Source organism: Pleurodeles waltl, chromosome 9, assembly GCF_031143425.1.
Source record: "Pleurodeles waltl isolate 20211129_DDA chromosome 9, aPleWal1.hap1.20221129, whole genome shotgun sequence".
NCBI lineage: Eukaryota > Metazoa > Chordata > Amphibia > Caudata > Salamandridae > Pleurodeles > Pleurodeles waltl.
The window spans coordinates 784,933,060-784,958,261 of NC_090448.1; the positions used below are offsets into that span (position 1 = coordinate 784,933,060).

The 25,202-nt window shown below is 42.8% G+C and overlaps 1 protein-coding gene across 11 annotated transcripts in view; it reads right to left on the minus strand.

Moving 5' to 3' along the window:
- The window catches only part of NRXN2 (neurexin 2), a 1,698,261-nt gene that overhangs the window by 759,846 nt on the left and 913,213 nt on the right, over positions 1 to 25,202 (minus strand). For 7 of the 11 annotated variants that reach the window (XM_069207988.1, XM_069207990.1, XM_069207997.1 and 4 more), the window contains one exon: positions 4,150 to 4,173. The exons of the other annotated variants lie outside the window; for them this stretch is intronic. In XM_069207988.1, coding sequence (XP_069064089.1) covers positions 4,150 to 4,173 — 24 coding nt within the window. The remainder of the gene's footprint in view (positions 1 to 4,149; positions 4,174 to 25,202) is intronic. 11 annotated transcript variants of the gene reach the window in all.

Sequence of the window (25,202 nt, forward strand, 5' to 3'; positions counted from 1 at the left end):
GGAATGGACAATCACCATACCATTGTCATAAACGGCTGCTAGAGTGCCATGGACATATGTCTTATTTTATGCCATGGAAGGAATGCTTAAGGTGTTGCAGGTTGCACATGCACTGAGGCATTGCTGTATAAATCAGGTTGATCTTGGGTGTCCTTGAAGTGCAACTGGAGATCAGCAGATGGAGAGGCCCATATAGTGATAGCATTAAGAGGATTTTAACTGGGGATGGGTGTCACAGTGGTAATTCAGGTAGATAGTCGACAGCACACCAGGGCTCCACACAATGCTACCACAGACACAATGATCTTGTCTGCATACTGAAAAATACCAGTGGTCACACCCATGCTTTAGGGGAAGCAGCTCTTCTCACTTTGTCAACAATCAAAAAGAGAGCTCCACATCTCCACAGGTGATCAGCCCACTACTTCCTGCTTTTGTCATATATATTTTCTGCAACACTAGGCAGAGTTTACATTGCCAGAAAGTTAGAAAACTACAGCCCATATTTAAAAAAAATCCTTAAAAGCCTTAAAATGTGGTCCAGCTCATTTGCGAGTGGGGGTAGAAGGATAACTCAGAAGGATGGCACCCAAAAATGGACAGAGTTATGTCACACGTTCTTGGTGACTTCTGAATCACATTTGCACATTATTATGGGCAGTTCCATGAAGTACTCCATTCCTATTCCATTGAGAAAGATCAGGCAAATTGATCACAAATAATTTGGTTCTGCGTAATCTGAGAGGGTTTGCAGGCTCCTTTGGTGACTGCAAATACCACCCTCAGCCTTATGGCAAATGCCACCCTAATCCTTTGTCTGGTAACATCAAGTTTGAAATATTCCTACTTTAAATTCTAGGACATTTTCTACAACACTAGGCAGAGTTTACATTGCCAGAAAATTAGAAAACTACACCCCATATTAAAAAAAGTCCTAAAAAGCCTTAAAATGTGGTCCAGCTCATTTGCGAGTGGGGGTAGAAGGACAACTCAGAAGAGTGGCACCCAAAAATGGACAGAGTTATGTCACACGTTCTTGGTGACTTCTGAATCACATTTGCACATTATTATGGGCAGTTCCATGAAGTACTCCATTCCTATTCCAATGAGAAAGATCAGGCAAATTGATCACAAATAATTTTGTTCAGCGTAATCTGAGAGGGTTTGCAGGCTCCTTTGGTGACTTCAAATACCACCCTCAGCCCTATGGCAAATGCCACCCTAATCCTTTGTCTGGTAACATCAAGTTTGGAATATTCCTACTTTAAATTCTAGGACATTGGCGCCCACATGATTTGCACTGTGCTATTGCCACTTTTGATAAGCCTTTGGATCTTCTTGATTTTTTTCATTAATTGTTGTAATCTCCAATCAAAGAAGATTAGAAAGGTAGCATGGGGGCATCATGATGCGTATCTGTATCATTAAAATACCAATCACTTTCATTACCTATAACTATTCTAACCAAAACGAAAATAGGAAAGAAACAATTCTGCACTTTTAAAATTCTATGCAACTCTGGCAAATGGGTCGGGGGTTTCATGATGGGAAATCGCTAGTCCCTTTTCATGCGGTCACTGGCACTTTAAACGCTATATTTCTGTAAGATGAAAATGAGTCAATACATTGTTCACATAGATTGACTGGAAGGCATATTGTTCTCCGTGTCTTCTGAGAAAAGGCTAACAGGGTATGCTCTAATGTGCATAAGAATTTTTGACACAGCTTGCGTTGCCACAAAGTGGGCATGCAGTGTTTCATATGCCCTGCCCCACATAATTCCTGAGGTGCCTTGATTAGAGTTCTAAAACTACAGACCTATCACACATATGGCACGTTTTATGCACACTGTTGTTATTGGTGAGAATTATGAGAACCCCTTGTCACTAGTCCCCATCACTCAGCAGGTATCTTTTTGGCCAAGAAACAATGACAACAGAGTTGACGATGATCTTGAGATTTATATGCCCAGGAGAGTCATTGGTCAGTGTTATTATTCGGTCATATTGCTGTTTTTCCAGATTCAATATGTCTTTGCCAGAGTGGTTCTACTTTATTTTAGAATCCAGTGATTGGCAATGGCTGGCTATAACGTTCCACACCACCAAATGTAACTGGGGAGATGCCTTTAAATTTCACTAGAAGGTTACGTCCTTATGACACCCATGAGATAAAATCTTCAGGTAGGGAAACGGGATATAATTTATGTTGCCGGCTGCTAAGGTGTGATTCATTCTCCCCAATTGCCACCAGTACTTTATTTGTAAAATAATAAGTGCTGGTGCCTAAAGTTTAGTTTAGAAGCCACATCACTTAAGTATTTGCCGAAATAAACAGCTGAAAGTACTGGCACACCTCACACATGAGATGCCAGGATCATGATGCTGTGCTAGTTCTCAACACAGTGGTAATCGCTTGCATATAGCTGTTGCTGGGATAAGAGCAGACATGTGGAATTGTTGACAGGTTTGCCCTCAAACCAAACAGATGATGATAAATTGTTTTGGCACCTCGTGTGGAAAGTAATAACACCTCGGCTGTAGACAGAACAGCTATTACCTTTCACAGCTCCTGACAGGATCATGAACTTCCACGCAGAGATGCTGATCTCACAAAGGTAGTGATTGAAGAATTGCTCCCTCCCACGGTTGTTTCCAGAAAGTTGGCGGTCCCTTGTGCGTGGATGGAATGGTCCCGTTTATTAATGGTTGTTACAATGATTCTTCTGGTCACGTGGCACTGGCATCACAATCGGACCTCTTTGGAGCACAACTGGGGAATGCGAGGAGATAAGTTGGTACTCTGTCTAATTCTTCACTAAACAGGTAGCTATTGGTCCAGTTGAGTCTTTGTATGCATGGACAGAGGAATAGCCCAAAAGGAGCACTGCAGGCCACATATTTCAAACAGTAGGAGGATAGGGCATGATGAAGTAATGAGAAAGTGGTTATCTGTTCCAATATCCATCTTACACCGAATTGCCCTACAATGCACCCATTAGAGAAGAAACATACGTACTGCACTGTGCAGAAGTGTTAGAGGGGTGAGGGGAGAGAGCAAAGGAGTGTATCACACCAGAAATACTATAACTGATCTGCAAACTTGTTAATGGGAGACAGCAAGGATTTTCCCAGTATACCCCCTTCATGCCATGCGGTAGAATGGAGGGGCGTGGCAGGTCTCCAATGGGAACAGCTCCAATGGCAGTGAGGGTGGTCCAAGTTTGACATGGGCAGGCCACATCCTACCAGTGCAGGGTGGTTTTGGGAAAGTTGTCCTTCTTGGTACGGAGGCATCTGATAATCGTTGATTGGCATGCTGTGACTAACATAAATTGTGAAATTGACCATTTTGATGTGGTAACTTCTTGACAAGCAGCTGAAGCACTCCAACGTATGTCAGATCACAAGTGAAGAGACGAGAATAGCTTAACCGGAAACCTAATTGTGATGGGTAGACCATGAAGTTATGTCATAAAGAGGAAACCCATTCCGAAAGTGAGGCTTGGCTGAAACCTCTACTCTTTCGTTAACATACAGGCGAAGGAAGCCCATTATCACTAGAAATGAGTCTATTAAGAACATTGTTTGTCTTCTCTGTAAGTTGGAATTTCAAAATATACAAGGCTATTTTTTAAAACGTCTGTTGGGTGGATCAAATAAATAAGCAAAGTCCTTTTATCTTAATTAGAAATAAGTGGCCAGATTCTTTTCCTCTAGCCCTGCCCATGCCAAATCTAGGTAACTAAACTGACTGCCAATGGATGGAAAGGGCCATTTCCAAGGACCTCCACTCAGAGCAGACAAAATTACACAAAGCCGCGTCATGGGGAGGGGAGTGTTGTTTTCCATGGATTTTTGGGGTACCAAAAGCAAAAGAATTGAAAAAGAACAAAGGAGAAATTCAAGATGATGGTGAGACCGCTAAACCCATTCAAGGTGTGGATACCTCTTCTATTGGGCTGCATCATTATTTTTTTTATCAAATTAAAATAGAACTAAAAAAAGTAATAAAAAATATACAAAATGTAATTTGAATTACATAAAAAAAACATATAACGGGGAAGTTGAAAAGAGGGGAAAAACCCACGGTAAACCGTACGAGAAGGACAATTAGAGTGATATCTACCAGATAATGCAGTTTGTTTACCATAGCGTGTCCAATGCCTGCGTGCTTCACAGAGATAAAAAAAAAACCAAAACAAGAGCGAAGAGGAAACAGGGAAAAAAGAACAAAAAGAGGAAAGAGAGGTAAAGGGGAAGAAAAAAAGGAGAAACTTGAGAAACTGGGAAAGGGATTTTGTGGGACAGAAAAAAAATGTTGTACGGTGTGGGCGACTTGGTGAGGAGAATGTGCCCCTCTGCTTCCACTTAACGCTCTCAGGATCAAGATTTTGTAATTTTTTTCCATGTAAAAAAGTAAATGAATAACCAGGTTATTTTGTTAGTAGAAAAGAAAAGTCAAACTGTTAAACTGAATTAAAGGAGAAAAACAAAACTCATAGCTATGAACACATTCCAGTGGATGAAATTTTGTTAGTTGGGTTATTTGTTTTTGAGTGTATTTTCTTTTTCAAGTGGTCCATCCAGGTAAGTGAAGCCCCTCTATTCCCTTCCATAAGGGAAACATTTGTATTCATTGACCCACCTCTTGCATCAAGAGAGCAAATACTCAGCAAAATCTGTTGCAACGTGCTGAAGAAAGCAATTTTGCAGAGATCCTCTCAGTACAAATCCCTAAGCACATTGGACGCATGCATTGAAATACTTCATCAGAAAATATGAAATGCTTGTCAAACATATTTACTGAACCGATCGTATAGATTCCAAGATGGGGAACTCGGTTCCTTTCTAATAATATACATGAATTGGGGACTGGTAGAGATAAACTGCACAAAATACAAAATTACCATTGGATAGTCAATACTATGGATACCAAGGGGTAAGTTTAGCACATTATATTGAATTGAATAACCATGTTGATAAAAGTCCCCACATGGGACGATTGTGCCATTGCATATTCTGAGATTTTCTATAAACATGTCAGAGAGGCTTATTTCCCTGGATGGACCGTTTACATTTTTGCACCCACAAATCAAGTTAGTAACACAATACACAAAGTCATCAACAAATTCTCAGCATAGAAAGACGGAGGAAATGCAGAGTACAGCGCACTACAAACATCAGGCTCCAGCTGAGCTGTGGCTGAATCAGGGCTAGTTGGGAAAAGAGTGCTTACACTAGGGCAAGTCTCCAGACCTCACATTTATAACACTCTCCCTTTATACTGCATCTCTCACGTGGTTTTCGTGGAAATTGGTGAGCTTGCTAGTACATGTGTGTTTTGTAGTCCAGGCGAGTGAAGAAGGGCTAGTTGTTGGCCGAGGGAGGGCGCTCTTTCAGTTTTAAGATGGTTCTTTACGAGAACCGCAAAAGTCATCTACCAAACCTCCAGCAGCCAACGACTCGGGATCTGGAGAAAAGGGCTCTTCAGAATACTAATCATGGTGAGTCTGGAACACAACACAAGTGACTCTGCTGGAAGCACAACGTTTAGGAGAAAAAAACGAGAAAAGGATCTGTCAGCTGAGTGCCACTGTTTGCCAGATCGGTCTGGTCACTGGCCCGAGTGCGTGGGATGCTTTCTCTCACACTTAACCAGTATTAACACTTCCTTTCTGTCCCTGATTTAGCAATATTTTTTCTATCTACCAAATAAAACCTGTCACCATTAACTTGTGAGATAGCTTTTTGTCCAGGGAAGCCTCTAAATGGGTTCTAACAACTATTTTACAGAATCAATATGAAATGGTAGCTTGTGGGTAACATCATAGGACTTCATCTTCACCTGATGCAGTGCAAATTCGCAAACTAGTGCAACCTTTGTTATTCAGCCATATCTCAGTTCAGATGGACTCCTAGTTGTCCACGTGGGGGCACACTATTTCCAAAACAAACCCTTGTTTTTCAATATCAGGGCATGCACTGAAGTACAATTAAAGGCACACTCTGACCTACTAGGCTTTTGAGCACTATCAACGTTTTTGGTGGGCGTTCATTGAAAAATTAGTTTATCCTTTTGTCAAATCTCTGGCACAGAGCTTTGATATTTGCCTGAAATGGTGCTGCAGCATAAAAACCACTTTTTACCTGCAATTAAAGTTACACAATATTACGTCAATTTGGGGCTTTTTTAAGATATCAGCTTTGTGATTTTAACAAAGTTGACTACATTTTTTAAATCCACATTTTACAGGCACCCTTCATCTATCAAATCATTTTCAGTAGAAAAATTCTATAGCTACATATTTTCTTGCAGAAGTCTTTGCTCTCAAGCAAAATTGTGTCAGGTCCATATATGCAGCTAGCTCATGTAAGTATGAAGATGTGTACCTCGCACAACTCAGTCAGTGAAATTGCATCCCATATGATTATTTGGAATTAACTTTCATATGCTTATTTGGAATTAACAACATACTATGAACTTTAAGGTTTTTGGGTCAAATGCTTTCTATTTCGCAAAGAGAAATCTTCTTGTGTGTAAAACCAATACACAATATCAGCCAAACATTGCAAACGATGCAGTGTCATTTCTGTGATCTAACATTCTTCTCTGTTAATAACAAATGTGTTATGGCAAATGTGTATCACAGAAAGTGAATCACCAGCCTTCTCACTAACTTACATTGCACAAGAATGGTCACAGACTACGCAGTCACCAAATATAGGCCACACAGTGCCTCTGCCACCCCTCCACTTTCCAATAGAGTGGGTCATTGGATTACTTCTAACTGAAAATGGCAGCAACCATGTAATCTTGTAATATATCCTCTCCATATTGCATAAATAAGACCCCTAGCCTCAATAATCATTAAACGTATTGATGAAAGAAGTGCAAAGCCAACAGTTTGAAATGGTGGCCTTATTGGGTGAAAGCTTCTTTTAGGATGATGCACCAGCCTTCACGAGTCAATCAGAGAAACCAACCCCATGTGTCCACCAAAAAATGATGAGTGTGAGAAGGCATCAAACAATCAGAAATACGCATAACAGTGTTGCCAGAACCAGCAAGAACCATCAAACGAATACAGTCAGGGCTCAGTCAAAGAAAAGTCCACATACCACTCATACACAAAAAAGGAAACTGACAAAACCAACAAGAAATAAAGCCAAAAATCACCTGAGTTTGGCTCATTGGTCAACAGCTATTTTTCTTTGTCAGCATGAATTTTTTAATAAACTAATCAATAGCGAGCATTGGCAAAGCCAATAGGTCTTGCCTTCGCGATCTATTGATTTTGTTAGTGGTTGTTGCCCATGCTGAACCACATATTTGATGTTCTGCAGCGTGGCTATAGTAAAATCAAAGGAAGACTTTTTCCCAGCTGCCCCCATCATTTTTGGGCATGAGCAATCATGCATTCATGCACCTATAAAAAAGACGCAGATGTTTTTTCATTGTTTTTTTTATATCGATCAGAGTTTGATCAGAACTATAAACAAAACAGGCAAAAGAGTTAAAAAAAAAAATTCAGGAGGGTGCAGCGGAAGCAATGGACGCATAAGCAATTGGAGGTGAAGCAATGGGTGGTTGGAAGCATCAGAGGGGAGTGTGGGGTCACAGAAGCAACAAAGACTGTTCCGTGGGACATGGAAACAACACAAGGAAGGTGGAGGGACACAGAAGCAACTAGGGGAGGTCAGAAGACATGGAAACAACACAGGGAGTCCTAGAGGGCAAAAGTGCAACACAGTAGAGGACAGGAGACAGATGCAACATGAGTGCACCCGCTTGAGTGCAATAGCAATAGGGTGGGAAGAAGCACAGGATGGAAACAGGCAGCAGCATCAGGTGGGAGAGAAGTAAACGAGATGGCTCTAAAACACACGCACTCTGAGGGTTACACACCAGAAGGAAAAAAATAGTTCCCTGTCATCAAGTTCAATCACATGGTAAAGAGGCAAATGCTCTCTGAGAGGAAGTAACACAAGACTGACATGCTGGGACTTCTATAAGCAATTAGATATGGGTGACAAGGAAAGCCAACTAATGGTAAGCAATGGGCGGGCTCAAAGCCCCTCTAGGTTCATGTTATGCCACAATACGCATCAAAACAGACAAAGCATGCGCAGTAATAGGCTCCACCTAGCAATTACTTCTGTCTGCCTGCCTGCATTTCGGTGTGAACAGGTATATTTGGTGTTGTCATGAATGCACAATGATACAATGTAATACTTTTATGTGTGCATGAGTGTGTTTGTGTGCCTATGCAATAATACAATGTAATATATGTATGTGTGCATGAGTGTAATTGTGAGCCTTTGGCTGCAGACGAGTGTTTTCCTTTGCAGTGAAAATTGCTTCTGTTCACAGTTGCTCTCATACGAGCATTAAAGCTCAACTAATCTATGTGTAAGCGTAAATGGTTGAATTAGTGTGTCACAGTGCGTATGTATTAGTATGGGTATTTGTGGTGGTTATAGCCATGCATGAATTCATAGAGGTTTACAAAACAACACCCCTTTTATGGTATAAATTCACCTCAAAAATTCCAAAAAATAAGTTCACAGACTTTTAACAAACATGTGACTTTTCGATATCCACTAGAGCGGCCCTCCTGTGACTTCAGCTGGAATGTCTGCAGTCGAAAGAAAGATATCTGAAGTCACCAAGCAACACAAATGAAATAAAGAAATATGCAAATAAATAGATGAACTTAAAATGAACCTTCAAATGCTCAACGCCACGATGACAGTTTTTCAAACTGAATTATTTTTCACCATTACATTTGTTAGAACCAATGTATAAAGCTACTGCCAAAGGTATTTGTTTTTGCACACTAACTGATTTGTGCTCAGATCCTAGTCTTATCTTGTGACAAACGTACAAATCAGTTGTAGAGCAAAGCCACTATTCAAGCCTTTCAGACCCACTGCCGCTGGGTGTTCCCCAATACTAAGGGGCATATTTATACTTTTTGGTGCAAGACTGCACTAACACAGTTTTGCACCAGCTTGCATCATTCTTGAGCGCCAGCCGGGCACCATATTTATGGAATGGTGCAAGCCGGTGCAAAGGGTAGGCTAGCGTAAAAAAAAAGAAAATGACGTTCGCCGGGTGGGGCTGGCGGTATGGAAGAAGGGGGTTGTGCACCAAAAAATGTCGTTAGGCAGGTTAGAGTAAAAAAAAATACTCTAACCAGCCTGGCAGCATTTTCCTTTGGAAAACCATCCATACCACATGACTCCTGTCTTAGAAAAGACAGGAGTCATGCCTACCACCCCTGTGGCCAGCACAGGGGACCAGGGTCCCCTGGGTATGACCACTGCACCCAGTGCCATGTAGGGGGGCCCATTTCAGGGATCCCAATGGCACTTAAAAAAAAATACCTGTACTTACCTATACTTAACTGGGATGGGGTCCCCCATCCTCCGCTGTCCCTCTGGTGTCGGTGGGGGTGTCCCTGGAGCCTGGGGATGGCACCTGTGGGCTTATTCCATGGTGTGCCACCATGGAAATAGGCTCACAGGTCCCCTAACACTCGGCCTGACCCAGACATTAAATAATGGTGCAAAGCAAGCTTTGCACCATTATTTGACCCCTCCTTCCCCCGTGCGTGATTTTAGCATAGTGGATAAATATGGCGCTAAGTCCATAGAGTCATTTTTGCACAGGAACGCCTACCTTGCATCTCTTTGACGCCAGGTAGGTTTCCACATTCAAAATATGACTTTAACTCCATAACTTTGGCTCTAGACGGGTATAGCGGCAATGTATAAAAATGGAGTTAGTTTTGCACCGAATTTGTGTCAAAGAAATGATGCAAATTTGGTGCAAAACAAGTATAATGCCCCTAAAAGCCCACACTGATTAACGCACACCATCAACCTCAAGAGGGCTGCTGCCTGATCAATGCCTCACAATCGCAATTGCCTTTGTAGAGCATTGATACAATTCGGTGACAATTAGAAAGAGGAAGATGCCCTTTACGGACCCACCTTTCTTTGTGATTTGTGTGGGTCTCAAAGTACACCTTGTGAATTAGGAAACCACACTCACGCAATGTCTCTTTAGCACACTGTGCTTGGCTTTTTACACTGAATCTCAGGACTTGCAGCTTAACAGTTCTCACTACATCATGCCCAAAATAACTGTGATTAGCTAAACACATCCTTACATGGATTCTGAACACTCCAGAACCAAGGAAAAATAGGTAGAGAAAACTCTGCCAGGCTATGGCAGCATTATACTGAATTCTAACTTGGTTCTTCCATGCTGTGGTGCCTACAGCAGAGAGTTTTATCACACTTTTCCTGCCCTAACAGTACAGTTGCTTGGTATATAACATTGCTGGAACTATTGCAATTCTTTCTGCTCCTAACACCTAAATGGCAGAACAAATATTGCACACAAAAAGCATGTTAGATATAAAAGACGAGTCCGACTGAGCACTTTGAGGAGATTGTATCCTGCATTCCCGGAATTGTCGTTTTTCATTTCTCTCAGGTCCCAAATTGCAGAAAATGATTTTGCTGTAACTAGGTGTCATACGTTCAGCTAGCTTTGTGGTGAAATTGCATTTCTAAGTTTTTAGGCTTGCAGATTTCTCTCTGTCAAAGTTAAAACGAAACGCGATCAAAAAGCATAGCTAACGTTGCAACCATTTATTTTTATTTTCACACAAAACGTGGACAGCGAAACCATATTCCAGCTTTCCAAAAAAGCAAGAATAATCGTTGCAGTCATTATTTTCATTCAGATGTATTGGTATACTGGTTAAATTATGTTTGTGGGCCTTTGTGTAAAGGCTTTTTCTGTGTGTGTGGCCGTCATTGCGCGATTGAGTTTGTCTTTGGAGATTTCCTGGGGGTCCCTGCTCCTAAGCTCTTTGTACAAATGTTGTTTATGTATCTGATTGCCTTTGTACTGCTGAGTAATTTATGGCAATATATGTTGTTTTGATGTGTTATTGTGCTCATGCCTCTGTCACTCTGAGAGTGCATGGATGTTTGTATTAGAAATTATGTATTCCCTGTGATGTTTTATGTTATGATGTGTTCTGTGAATGTGTGGTTTGGGTCGCATCAGTTATTTGTTGGCCAAGTCGGTGTTTGCGCACAATATAATTTTGTGTTCGCGCCTTTGTTTGTCTGAGGGCGTATCTTCAATGCGGTCATCAGTATGAGTGTGCTTATCTACACTGGAGTGTGTTTACAATCATTTTTGTGTGGGCTATATTCAGATTAGTGCTAGGCAAGCCAGAACCACAGCCTTGGCATGGCTCTGAGAGCAGAAAACATGAGCCAAACTACCGCTGGCTGCACAGTTTGGGCAAGCCACAAATTATGTTTTACAAAGCAAAGAATACAAGGAGGTGAGCAGTGAAAGGGGGCTACGTAAATTCTGAAATGAAATTAAATTCTAACACCTCATTGGGCCTTGTCTTGCCTAGTCACACCGCCAAAGAAAATCTTCGACTCTTGGCCACTGGTATTGGCTATAAGCCTGAATCGCACTAGAATGGGCTTCTACTGACCTGCTCACAGGCTCCTCCCATACATTCTCCCTTCTCGATATGTACTGAAAGATACATATTTTTAAGTTATCAATGAGCTGAATTGATGTAGTTAAAATGGAAACCGCATTTCTTCACCAGCTTCCAGGTGGATCAATTCTGGAATGTTTCAGATCGACAAACACTCCTCTTTCTTAATGCAAAGCACATTTCCCCTAATCCCTTTCTCAGTTACTTCCAAGGCCTGTGATGGGACATTTTTTGACCTCTACTTCTGTATGTTTACTTATGCTGCCTCCATACTCCTTCTAGTCAGGGGCCTAGCTCTGGGGGGTGTTTGGGGTGTTACACCCTCTTATAAGTGTATTTTATAATGAACAGTTGGGTACAGCTGCTTTCAGTCGGGTATGGCGAGGTGTCTGTTGGATTTCACCTGGGATTTTTGCATGCACTCACTGACAAAACAACACACACACTCTCTCTCACTTGTGCTTTGAAAGCCCTAAAAACTGTTGATTATTTTACAAAATATTATGTTTTTCTCACTTAGTACTCCGACCAATCTGCATTTGTCTCCCTTTCGAATGCCTCTTAAGCCCCGCTCATATGCCCTACTTGTCTTATTATGTATGCTAACAAGATATACCAGCGTGATTGTTGGTAAATCTGAAGCTCACACCCGCCAATCTTACTGAGCAAGCTACATCCCTGCTTCTAGTGTTGGGAGTAGCATCCTCTATCTGTGTTTTGTAACCGTCAGTTCAGTATCCTTGATCCTTCCTAACTGATGTCCTTCGAGTGCGTCCTTTTTCTGTAACTTACATAATTCCTCTTTGAACAGAATCAGGACTGATGCAATTAATTAACCCTTGTTCGGTCAGTCAATCTGCCAAACCTGTTTTACGGCATACATAAAATTACATACAATTCATTAATATATATTCCAGTATGGCAAACCTTCACGTATGCACAGCAAAAAAGTCTAGACTACTGTTATTAATTCCATAAACAATGATACCTGGCATCTCATAAACATATCAAGGTAATAATCCAGAACAGGCACCTCAAAGTAATAAAAGTTTCACCTAAAGATCAATACACATAGGATTAATCCACTATCATTTTCTGGGTGTAAATGTGGCCACATAAAATGTAGTCTCGGTCCAGAAAAACTGCACTACATGACTATCAAGGGCTGGATTGTTATCCGTGTCCCAGCTTCAGGCAGGACATTTTCTCTGGTACTGCTGCCACCATGCTATACAGTGGATTTCTTTTCCTCCAACTAGCAAAGAGATGAGAGGTGACTTAGGGTCTACCAATAGAACAAGAAAGCAATCCATGGAAGCTGGGATCCTTTGAACTCCAATTGATGTAGCTTGAATACACCCCTTAGCTGGGTAACTCCATGAGTGGGTCAGAAGTTTAGCTAAGGCCCTGGCCTTATAAAACATCCAAGAAACACCAGGCCTCATCTGAAACAGAGCCTGGACATGAACAGAGAATTGGATGCTCATTGGATCAGGGTGTAAGATTTTTGGAAGACCTTATGGGATGTTATAGTAACTGTAAAAGCTTCCCCATCTGCAAGTGAGAGTTCAATTGTGTTTCCCAGGCACCCATTAGTTTGTTATAGCCCATCTTTTCCAAGTCTAGTTCCATGCCTGATGGTCATTTCAGATTGAGAAGTGGCATAAAAGACCAGCTGGTCATTGATCCCCATTCCGTTGTGGTGCAAAACTGTATGAAAGACAGACAGAGAAGCTGATGCAGGAACCGACTTTTGAAAAGCTGCAGTGCCTCACAACATATCACAGCAGAAGCATTGAGAGGTTTGTCTGACAAACCAGAGCCTGCAGTGTTCCTCCACAACTGGTGCAACCTCATGCAGCATGCCTAGGATCTGACACAGTGGTCTCTATCACTATATCTACCAAAGTAACACTATACATGACCACCTTTCCTACAATAGGGAGAACCCATTGAGGGTTCCTGTTCACCACATTACTGCCAAGGAGAATAGGGTGTGCCTTAATATTTTTTTTTAATATCCCACACAATATTGGCTCACTTTACAAGTCACCCATTAAAGCAGATATAACACAGTGGCAGGGACGGCGAGCTGGAAACACCTGCTCGGAGTGGGTTTCCAGCTCATCTATGGAGGCACTACAAAGCCAATGTCCATTAAGCAGTGTGAGAACACTTCAGGACAAAGGTGGTAGCTGAGTTTTTTTTATTTGGAGTTGGTGCGGGTAGGGGGCAGAAGTGTCTCTCAGGCAGTTCTCGGCAGGTAGCCCTAACCCCTCCAAGGCCCCTCCTCACATGGTGACTTTTATTAAGTTGACCTGTCTGCATCATCCCTGTGTCCATAAGACACCTAAACGTAACATCAGGATTAGAATACATAGACATCAACTGAACGGAAAGTAAAACAACACAGTTTGAGATCTTGAATGGACAAAGGCCTAGTCCAGGCAACACAATTCTACGGAATTACGAAGCTCAAGTTTTGACACCTTGTGGTGAGGCTGGTGAGGCTTTCTGAGGCCTTGATGTCTCTGTCCTCATACAAGTTTTAGTGCCAAGTAAAAGGAATGACCCACCATCATCTTCAGGAGTGGGCCCACAGGTAAATGAACCCAGGAAACAGCCTTTACAATGCAGCCGGAGCCACGCAGGCCATAAGCACACAAGCGATATCACGCTTGCCCTGGACCATGCATGTGCCTGGACCCCGCAAATGCATAGTTAAGGCACCATGCATTTGCGTGGTTCAGGCACACAGGAGGAACAGCCAGAAGAGGAACGTGGTGGCCAGGTAAGTTGGGTGGGGCAGGTGGGGGGATTTTTAAGGACAGGGGGGTAGGTTTTTGAGTTCAGGGGTGGGGGGTCGGGGTAGTTTTAGGACAGGGTGGGTTAGGTTTTATGGTTCAGGGCGGAGGGGCAGGTAGTTTTTAGGACAGAGCGGGATAGATTTTAGGACGGGGTGGGGTAGGTTTTAAGATTTAGGGCAGGGCGGGGTCAGGGTAGCTTTTGTGACAGGGCAGGATAGGTTTTAGGATTTAGGGCGAGAGTGTGGGGCCAGGGTAGTTTTTAGGACAGAGTGGGGCAGTTTTTAGGGCATTTCCTAAAAAAACCTCCACCCTGGGGTAGGTTTCAGGGTTTAGGATGAGAGTGGGGAGTCGGGGTAGGATTTAGGACAGGCCTCGGGGAGTTTTTAAGAAAGGGTAGCTTTTATTGTTTAGGGCGGGGCAGGGTAGTTTTTAGGACAAGGCAGGGTAGGTTTTAGGATTTAGGGTGGGGGCAGGGGGGCAGGGAAGTTTTTAGGACAGGTTGGGGAGTTTTGAGAATAGGGTAGGTTTTAGGCTTTAGGGCGAGGAGGGGGTGGGGGTAGTTTTTAGGACAGGGCAGGTAGGTTTTAGGGTTCAGGGTTGGAGATTGGGTCGTTTTTAGGAATGGGTGGGGTAGTTTTCAGGCTAAGGTAGGTTTTAGGGGTTAAGGCGGGGGATTGGGTTAGTTTTTAGGACAGGGCAGGGTAGGATTTAGGAATGGGCAAGGTAGCTGTTAGGGTTTAGAGTGTGATAGTTTTTAAGACATGGAAGGGTAGGTTTTAGGGTTTAGGGCAGGGATGGTGGGTCGGGTAGTTTTTAGGACAGGGTAGTTTTTAGGGTTTATGGTAGGGACAGAGGGGGTCGGGGTGGTTTTTAGGACAGGGCATTGTAGCATTTAGGTTTGCGGCAGGGGTCAGGGAAGTTTTTAGGACAGGCTGGGTAGGTTTTAGGGTTCAGGGTGGGGACGGGGATCAGGGTAGTTTTTAGGAAAGGCTGAGGTCGTTTTTAGGACAGGGTAGGGTTTAGAGCGTGAGTGTGGAGTCAGGGTGTTATTTAGGACACGGCAGGGTAGGTTTTAGGACAGGGTATGGTAGCTTTTAGGGTTTAGGGTCGGGTGGGGGTTGGAGTAGTTTTTAAGACAGTGTCGGGTTGGTTTTAGGGTTTAGGGCAGGTGTTCAGGATACTTTTTAGGACAGGGTGGTGCAGCTTTTAAGACAGGGTAGGTTTTAGGGTTTAAGGCGGGGTGAGGGGAACAGGGGGTTGTATCACACAACCACGCATGGAGTTACCAAATCTACTTTTACTAAGCATGCTTTTACAATGAAAATAGTTATAAAGGAATGCGTGGTTAAGACACGGTTGTGGTTCCCCCGCGTTTTCGAGTCATGCGTGGTTCTGTCATACAACGATTGAACGAACCCATTTGGTATTACTGTCTGAGAACTTTCTCTGCAGACTTTGAAAACATGGGTATAAAGTGTCACTCTCCAGTGTATCAGTGGATTTCTATGACTTTCTCTAGTATGTCTCTCCAGCTGTGTACCAAACGCGTACCATGATTGCTACCTATCTGCCAAGGACTTCCTTACACACCAGTTTTACTCCTACCTTTCCCGTCTTTGTTCTCCTATTCTGTGAGCCAGCTGCTCTTCTCTATCATTCTCTACCTCGCATTCCCGTTTGAAGGGGTCAACTGGACTCCATCTACAAGGCCCCTTCTTTATGTCTCATACATTCAACTCTCCTGTCCTCTCTCCTGGTTCACTTTCCCATCTTCCCAATCTTACTATGTACTTTGAGGCGACTATAGCCGGGCATAACACACTTCATAAATATCCACCATAATATACTATGGCATTCAATCAGGCCCCCAGGCTTTTCGCCTGGCCACATGCCCACGTTATAGGCTGTACTGGAATCAGCACTGAAACTCACTGCTTCCGATTTTGCTTGGTTTGATTTCATTTTTGGTTTGTTCCGTTTTTCTCCATTATACTTTCTGAAGTATGGTACATACATTGCGGAGGTGGATTGTCTTTTATTAAGTTATCTTAAACTAGCGAAACACGATTTATTTGATTAATTACATGCTGCTAGTATAAGGGCCTGGATCGGTTTAAATAGTGGCTAGAGAAAATATTTCTTATCAGAAGAAATAAAGCTGAACCATGGATTATCCTGTGATTGTGCTGGCACTGCCTTGGTTTGAATGTGTCATTTTTTGCAAACACGAGTCTAATTCAATAAAAGCCTAGCAGTGAGTGATAGCACGGGTGACATTGTGCTCTTTGGCCAAGACCTTTGACTCTGATGCTAAATATTTGATGTTTCTTATGAACAAATTTGATAGAAAACTCAAGTCCGCAGCATCCACATAACAAGTGATTGAAAACAAGCGCAAACGAACAGCCGCTTAACCAAGAAAAGCCTAAATCAATCATTCATCTATGCATGGATTGGCAGAAAAATGATTTTAATTGGTGAGACTGTAAAGTTACCCGCAGAGGTTGAGAACAGCCATATAGCTGGGCCTATCGGATCCCAAACATAGTCGTTGTAGGAAGGCCGAGAGGAGACAGAAGGAAGTACTGCAGACCGCTTTAGCAGTATTGTCCTGATTTCTCCCTTGGAATAGGCCTTGGAAAAGCTTTTATCATTAGGACAAAATCGCAAGTTGTCCAGTTTTTTCTTTTCCCTTCATCACCGGGAGTCTAACTGAGGCACAAAATGTCGTGCAAGAACTGCACTCACGGTTGAGTGACACTTTCTGCTCAAAGCAAACCCCCACCACCCCCTTCCATACCTGGTGTGATTATTTCATGAACATTAGGTGTTTTTGTGAGGTGAAAATAATCTACATTTCTCACACCCCGTATTCGTGATATCATCCTTGACCTAGGCTCCGATACCATAGGTTATGTCGTATGCATCAGTCTGAGTACTTGTTGGGCCGTCCTAGAAGTCCACTCCCTCCTACAAATGTCTGCAGTTTCATCATAAGTGACTTCTCAAATCTTCCTGAACAGCATATTATATATGAAATCAGGATGTTGTTGCTACCTGGAACTTGTTTAGATTTTTCTGACTGATTAACCGGGATTTAGTTATACCATCTCCCAGTGATTGTGCTACATGATGACTTCCTAGCAATTGTTCAGAGGATCATTCAAAAGCCACTGAAGGCAGAATGTCAGCAGTTATCGGAGAGTAAAACATTTACTTCAACCAGTCAAAATGGGATTGAGACTGGGCCAGTGCAGAGCTTATTTCACAGTTAGCTCGGTGACCTGTGCTGCTCAGTAGCTGCCAATATTGCAGCTGCCGAGATTTTGTTGGATCTGCGGGCAACTTTTGGCACTGCCAGTCCCAGGATTAGCCTGCATAGGATTGAAAGATACTGCCCTGACACGGCTTACTGATTTTCTTGCCAACCAACCTCCTTACACCCATATGACTCCTCAGTTAGTTCTTGTCCTCGTGGAGTTTCTAAGGGCTCTATTGTGTCACCCACTTTATTTAATCCTTATATGTCTCTGCTTGCCCATGTGATTCAATCGTATGTGTATTCTTTAAATATTTTGAAGATGATACTCAGATAATAGCTAAGTTCTCTGGAGAGCTGCACTCCGTTACAGGTGAACTTCATGGCTGCCTGTCACACGTTCGGCTATGGAAGAGTGCAAACCACATGAAATGAAATGGTGACAAGACTGAAATCCCTTGTACAAACAAACCATCTATGTTTGGGAACTAACTTTTTGGCCATCATCACTTGTCACCATGGCCTTTCTGAAGCAAGTGGTAAAGAATATTGAAGTAAAATGTAACACCTTGTTGACTCTGACTGACCAAACTGGGTCAATAGTGTTAGAATGTATTTTCCAGCTTAAGACTTTAAAATGGATCTTGTACCTTTTTGCCTTTGCTCAGAAGTTAGGAACTGTCAGTGTATTTATAGCTTCTAGATTGGATTACTGTATTTCATCCTATTTTTAATACACTGCTTCTTTGATTTATAACTTGCATCTGATTCAAAATTAAGTGTTTCCTGCATATTTGCAAAGTTTTGTTTGAAAATGATGGGGAAGAGGAGGTCAGGGCATTTTAGTTCTCAGCATGTGTAAAACTGAACTTCTTACCTCTTTCTCTGTGATAAGAATTAGACTTCCAATGATTCAGAAGACTACCGAAGACCTTTTTGATTCTCAGATACATCTCTTTTCTTTAGTTCTTTCCAGTTTCAGTATATTATTTCAGTGCCCTGATATCCTAAATGGGTGCAAGTGGGCTCTATAAATGCTTCAACTAAACAAAAATGAAACTTTGCTTAATGCGTGACTGCCACTTGTGCATGAAAATCAAATGTGTGGTAGCTTGAGGGGTATTAGTATTAAGGAAGGTTTATAATAGCAGTTTGGCCATTCTCAAGAGCCTTTGGAAGGAACCACCCAGGATGAGAATTTTGGTTATTACCTAGCTTTCATATCTGCTCTTAGGCGTTCTTCAAACTTCCCTATCTGGAATAGATTAAACTTTCAGGGTGCCTTAATGCTTTCATTTGTCGACTATTCTGAACAGCTATGTTCCTAGTCTGAGATCTTGTTATCTTAATAACCTAAGTCCACCACATAACCTTAAGTTGTTATGTGGTTATTGTATGTAGCTCCTCCATGGGAAATTCAAACTCAACAGATCATGCCTACTTCAAACTATGTGGCAGATATGTTGCCATGGACTTTTCTATTCTGTTACACGCACTTTGACTTTTCAATTCTGTAGACAATGGAATAATGCAACCATTGAGTTATCGGGGAGAATTCATATCGTCACCATTATGGAACAACCTTAGTCTCTGCCCTGGTTCCCTACGTTTGAGGATTATGCTGGTAGATGTTAAAAATACTTTGCTGCTTGGATATGTCCAATACAATTGATGATAATGTAATGGAGATTGGTGTAAACAGTAATGAACTATGGTAATCGAAGATTGTAAGAATCCTCGATGTCCACGAAATAGAATGTGCTCATTAAAGTGACCTGGCGTGCCTTCATCCACACTGCAAAATACGTGACAAGAAAAAAAAGGATTTGGTATCTGTATACATAAGAATAATGTGTTGACACATTTTATCAAAATTAACCATTTAGGTGAGGATTAGATGTGCCCATTATGTGGCTATCATTGGCAAAGAAAACCACATTTATTACATATTAATTGCTTATGAGATCAAGAGAGAGAGTGTGTCAATGCAAGAACTTTTTCACACCAATATGTTGCCCTGGTTCCGACGGCTACTGGGCTAGGCCCTTAGGCCCTTATTATGGACTTGATAATAGCTATGTGGCAGAGAGATCCAGTGCAGAAGGTCAAGAAGCCTAAAGAACTGAAATCTAAAGCTGCTTTAGCGTGATTAGAAGATTACAGTTGGTGGATCTTAGGTCCCGGGCAGCAGTGTATCACACGGTGTCAAAGAGGTAGTGGTGGGTAATTGCTTTGTATATAATTGTCAATAGTTTGCATATGGCCCTGTTTTTGGGAGAGACAGCTAGCTTCATGGTCATATTGTGAATTGGAAGTATATATAAGCATACTATAAAAAGTTCCAGGGAGGACGTTTAATATCTTCCTCAATGAGGCAAATAAATATTAGAAAAGACCCAGAACAGTTTGCTACATACAGTCCAATATGCATTTATTTATTTATTTGAGCAATTTTATATTGCACAACCATGACCCCTAAGGGTATCAGAGGGCTATACAAATAGCAGACCAGTCATACATATAGAGCAAGAAAGCAATAAGGACTAAGCAAGCATTAAAACAAATGTAATGTGACAAAACGGTTAGGTAGACTCAGGTTCTGAAGGTACATCCATGCACATAGGCCAGCTGAGCTCCTCAGGGTTATTACTGAAGTAATTTGTTCACCAGAAGCATTTTCACTTCGTTTTTGAAGGAGGTAGTCAATGGGTTTGAAGGAGGTAGTCAGGGGAGCAGTGTGTTCCATTTTCTTGGGGCTAGCCCAGAGAAGGAGCCACTGTAAGTTTTCTTTTTGTTGAGCTTCTGCAGTTTCAGTCATAGTGAGTTAGTGCTTCCTAAGGAGTGACTACCTCCAGACAGTTCCAGTTTATTGGCCAGGTAGACAGGAGTGTCATGGTGAAGGGCCTTGCGTGTCATGCAGGCAATCTTCAGCTGGATCCTTGCTTCAAACGGGAGCCAATTTAGAGGTTTCAGGTCAGGTGTACTGTGATTACATTTTCTGGATCCCGTGATGAGCCTAAACGCTGGGTTCAGCGTGGGCCTTAGTGGCGCCAGCCTTGCTTTAGGTAAACCTAAAAGAATAGCACTCACGTAATCTAAGCGGGAGTTGGCTAGGATTGAACTGCCAACTGAAGGTCATCCCAGGGCAAGAAAGGTTGGATTTCCCTTAGAATGTTTAGTTGATAGTTGGCTCCCCTTGTGGTTGCACTGATATGATCTTGCATATTCATCCGACTTTATACCAAGTTGTTTAGTAGAGCCAACGATAAGTGGGGCGCAACTGAGAGCTGTAAGTTGTTGAAGCCATTCTTCTATGGGGGGTGAGTGATTGTGGGGAGTGATCAAGAGGAATTCTATTTTGAGTACACTGAGCATAAGGTGGTTTCAGGTTAACCACTGATGTGTTTCAGCAGGGTGTAGTTGAGAGTACAGACGTCCTCAGGTGATGAGATTTTCAGATATAACTGTGTGTCATCCGCATACATGTGGTAATGAATGTTTGAGTGTTTTAGAATTTCAGCGAGAGGTTCCATGAAAAAACTAAATAGTGTGGGTGAGAGCGTGGATCCTTAAGGCACTTCAATCGAGACCTAGGTAGTGTCTGAGAGGGTTTGATTCCCCTTGATTTCTTGAGATCTGTTATCTAGGAATGAGGCAAACCATTTTAAGAAGGGCCCAGATAGTCCCATATTTGACTCAAGAAGGTCAATCAAGCTGTCATGTTTGACGGTGTCGAATGCATAGGAGAGATCAAGATGTATAAGCAGGCATGGTTCGTTCTGATCAAGCAATCTCAAGATAACCTCTACAATATGAGTTAGAGCTGTTTCAGTGCTATGTCCTCTTCTGAAGCCATATTGACAGTGATCATGGAGATGATACTGTTCAATGTGGTTGCTGAGTAGGTGTACTCATTTTTCTAGGACCTTTGCTAGTGTTGGGAGGTTAGTAATGGGACAGAAATAATGGAGACCAGACTGGTCAGCATTTGGATGCTTTAGGATAGAAGTGACCTACCTTATCTTTAGACAATCGGGAATCAGGCCCTGCGAGAGAGAGATGCATTTCCAATCATAGTCCAGAGCAGGAGAATGGAGGATGTCAGCTCTTTGATAAGTTTTGCGGGCAAAGGATCATTGAAGTGAATATGTCAGCTTGGTCTGGAATTTTGAAGGTGTTCCAAGCAGTGTGTTTTTGTAGTAAAGTTGGTTTGGTGGTATCTCATAATTTGCAACCCTGGGAGAAGGCTGGGTAGGGAAAGGTTTATTAGATGCTGGGAGGCAAGTTGCAGCCCTGATCTGTTCTTCCTAATCTTTCCCATGAAATGGTAGGAGAAATGTTTCCGCTTGGTAAAGGTCCATTATCTACCAAAGAGGGATCAGAGTTGCAAGATGCTTGTTGTTTGATGAGTTCAAATAGTTTTTTGCGTCCATTTTTGGCATTATCAAGTTGTGTCCTAAAGTATACTGCTTTGGATCTTTGATGTGTTTATTGTAGGTGCTTCTGGTCAACCTCGGGTGTTTGAGATGAGCTAAGGAGGGAGATATTCTCCAGGAACTCTCAGCAAGCCTTAATTTACACCTTTCCTCAGGGTGCATTCGAACCAGGGTTTGGAGTGCCTATTGGGAATTATTTTTAGTTGTTTCAGATCAGCTGTATCAAGTATGTCAGACATTGACTGGAAGTAGTGATCAATAAGATCATTGACATTCTTCAAGTTAGTTGGGGAGGTAGGAGGTTGTTGCTAATGGAAGTTAGTTTGGTTTGATTTATATTTCTTAGGTCTCTGGACCATTGTCTGTATTTAAGCGGTTAGTCCTGTGTAATCAGCATATTTTCCAAGATGAGGAAGGAGATTAGATAATGATCTGACCAGTTGCAAGTGGATATGGCTTCCATTTGTATGTCAATGTCCTTGGCGATGATAAGGTCAAGGTTGGAGCCTCTGTTATGTGTTGGGCCATTTCATGATTTGGTCAGGATGAGGTCTGAAAAGGAAGGCCTTGAAGGTGTTTAGTATGGGGTCATCTGAAATGTTCCAGTGAATGTTGAACTCACTAAGGAAGACCTGGTTGGTTCGTTGGTCTGAGTTAGTGGAGATGGAGTACAAGAGAGTGAATATCATCCTCAGATAGATGGTCAGTGACCCTCAGGGTTCTAGTAGTGGGATTGGGGTGGGGTTGAGACTAAGGTGGAGTGCATGATTGTTGAGTTCTTGATGATTGGTGTCTCGTGCCAGGAGACGATCGGCTTTCTCACAGTGGGTGGGTTGTATTGATTAGAGTGTGGGGTTCTGTTAATATTGTTGGTACAGTTCGGGTTCCAAAGGCTCTCGAGCTCCGAGGTGGTAAGTATAAGGCTTTGGAGGAAGTCTTTAACTATCTGGAGGTCTCTATGGAGAGTATCCAGTTTGTCCTCAATAGCAGTAATGTAGATAGGAATGTAGCTTGAAATGGGGACTGAGGACATGAGAGGGCCCTCTGGGATGAGGGGAGAGGTGCGAGAACCAGATGTCATAGGTGGTGAGGGAAAAAACAGTGGACACGAACGGAGGAGAAGACTAGTAGGTGGGAACCTGGAGTGATGATGAGTGGTGGGGCAGGAAGCAGTCTCCTAGGAGTGCTAGTGGGGGGCGGGGGTATTGTGTATGGTTGGGAGGTCTCTGTGAGCATGTTAGGGGAAGTGGTCGAGTAAGCTGCTCATTGGGTTGCAGATTGGGCAGGGGAAGGGGAGCCCTTGAACAAAGGAGGGTGATTAGAGGTCCTGGGTATCTCTGGGTTGAGACTGTTGACAAATCCAGAGCATCATTCTATGAGCTAAGGGAGGGGGCAGGACAGATGATGGAGGTTGGGGGAGGGCAAGAATCTTCGCTAGGAAGAGATGATTTACAGCTATTAGTGTCCGTTCTTATACTGTAGGTGAGAAAGTGGTCAAGAGGAGGTTTGGGTGATAGGGTAGAAGTGGAACTGGGTGATGCCAATGTTTCAACCACAGAGCGAGAGGAAGAGCTTCTGACGAGGAGGGGGCATTGTTCTACACCATGTTTTTTGATCCTCAAAAATATTTTGTTAAATCGCTGTAGGTTCCTGTCAGATTGGATGATAACATTTCCGTTGCTGTAGAATGAAAAGGTTGCTTCAGCCTTGAAGATCAGTGAGGGTATACTGGAGATTCGTAGATCATGGGCTGTTTTCTTGAATTAGTTAATTCGGATCATAGAGGCTATAGCTCTCCTCCATTGAGCTCTAGTGTTGGTAAAGAAAATTAGGTAATTAGCCATGATACTATTTTTTAGGACAAAGGTAGAATTCAGATATGAGTGTTCCAGAGTTCCATTTGAGTAGTTTATGTTTGAAATTCTTAGCAGCATTTTTAGATAGGTTAAGAGGGTAAATGATCTTGAAAGCAGTGCTGCCAACCTGTGCCAGCAAGCTATTGTTAATGCTTAGGTTGTATAGCTTCACGGTGGGCAATGGTACAATAGTTAGTGGAATAAAATAATAATCTAAGTGTTTAGGATCGATCTACTGAGAACAAACATGGCTGCAGTATAAATTACTAATGTATAGCACTGAAGAGTTGTTTAATATTATAGATCTGTATTGAAAGGGATATGTGGGCAAATAGTATGTATGATCAGTACTTGGCATTGTGCAGCAGTGGCAGTTATATCATCTGATGCCATATTTTAATCCACCTCTGCTTGGAATTGCTTTGAATAGTCCGCCTCTGTTTGCAAAGACACGGACTGTGGCGACTACAGGATGGGACTTTTAAACCCTTGATGAGGCGAAGAACACAAACCAAGGGGTCATGCAGCCTATTTCCTAACTCTGTAAGGGACCTGGTGCTGGAAGCCAGGGCTGGACTGGTCGGTTTTTCCACCGAGAATTTCCCTGGTCGTCCAGGGGCCTTGAAGGAAGGTTATGAGTGAAGGAGGGGGTAGTAGCGAGAGAGGGAGAAGAAAGAGAGAGAGAATTGCTGAATGCAGAGAGAGAAATAGCATGAGACAAAGGGAAGGGGGCTGGGTTAAGCATTTTTGCGGGTCTGCTTTCCGTCTCCCCAGACAGGTCCTGAGCTGGAAACATTCTTCTTACAGGAAATGAACGGTGTTTCAGATTTGCAGGTTGCACCTATGTGCGTTTATTTCTTGCTGCAGTCATTTCTCACATCGTGCAGGCAAAGACTGAAGATGAGTAGGTGCAGAGGCTCAGGTCTGCGTCCTTTCTCTCTGTGTGGCTAACGTAGGTTTGCTGCCGGATTTCCTTCCCTCATCCTGCAACTGCATCCCTGCAAGAAGAATAATAAACGCCTCGGCTGAAACCCCAGGGACAGAAGGTCTAATTATGGCTCCCCCTCCTCCCAAAGGACTGCCCCCTCGCCTGGCAGGTGCGCTCTGCATTTATACTGATGGAATACACACTGTCTAGCGGGCGGATCGCTGCCCCAGCATGCTCAGCGGTGATTGCGCGGGCACAGGAGGACGAATCCAGGCGGCGGATCCCAAGCAGCTCTTTGCTCCTCGTTAGCTGGCGGCACTGAGCTCTCCGATGAAGACTGCCGGCTGTCAGGAGCAAAAGCCTGAACGCGG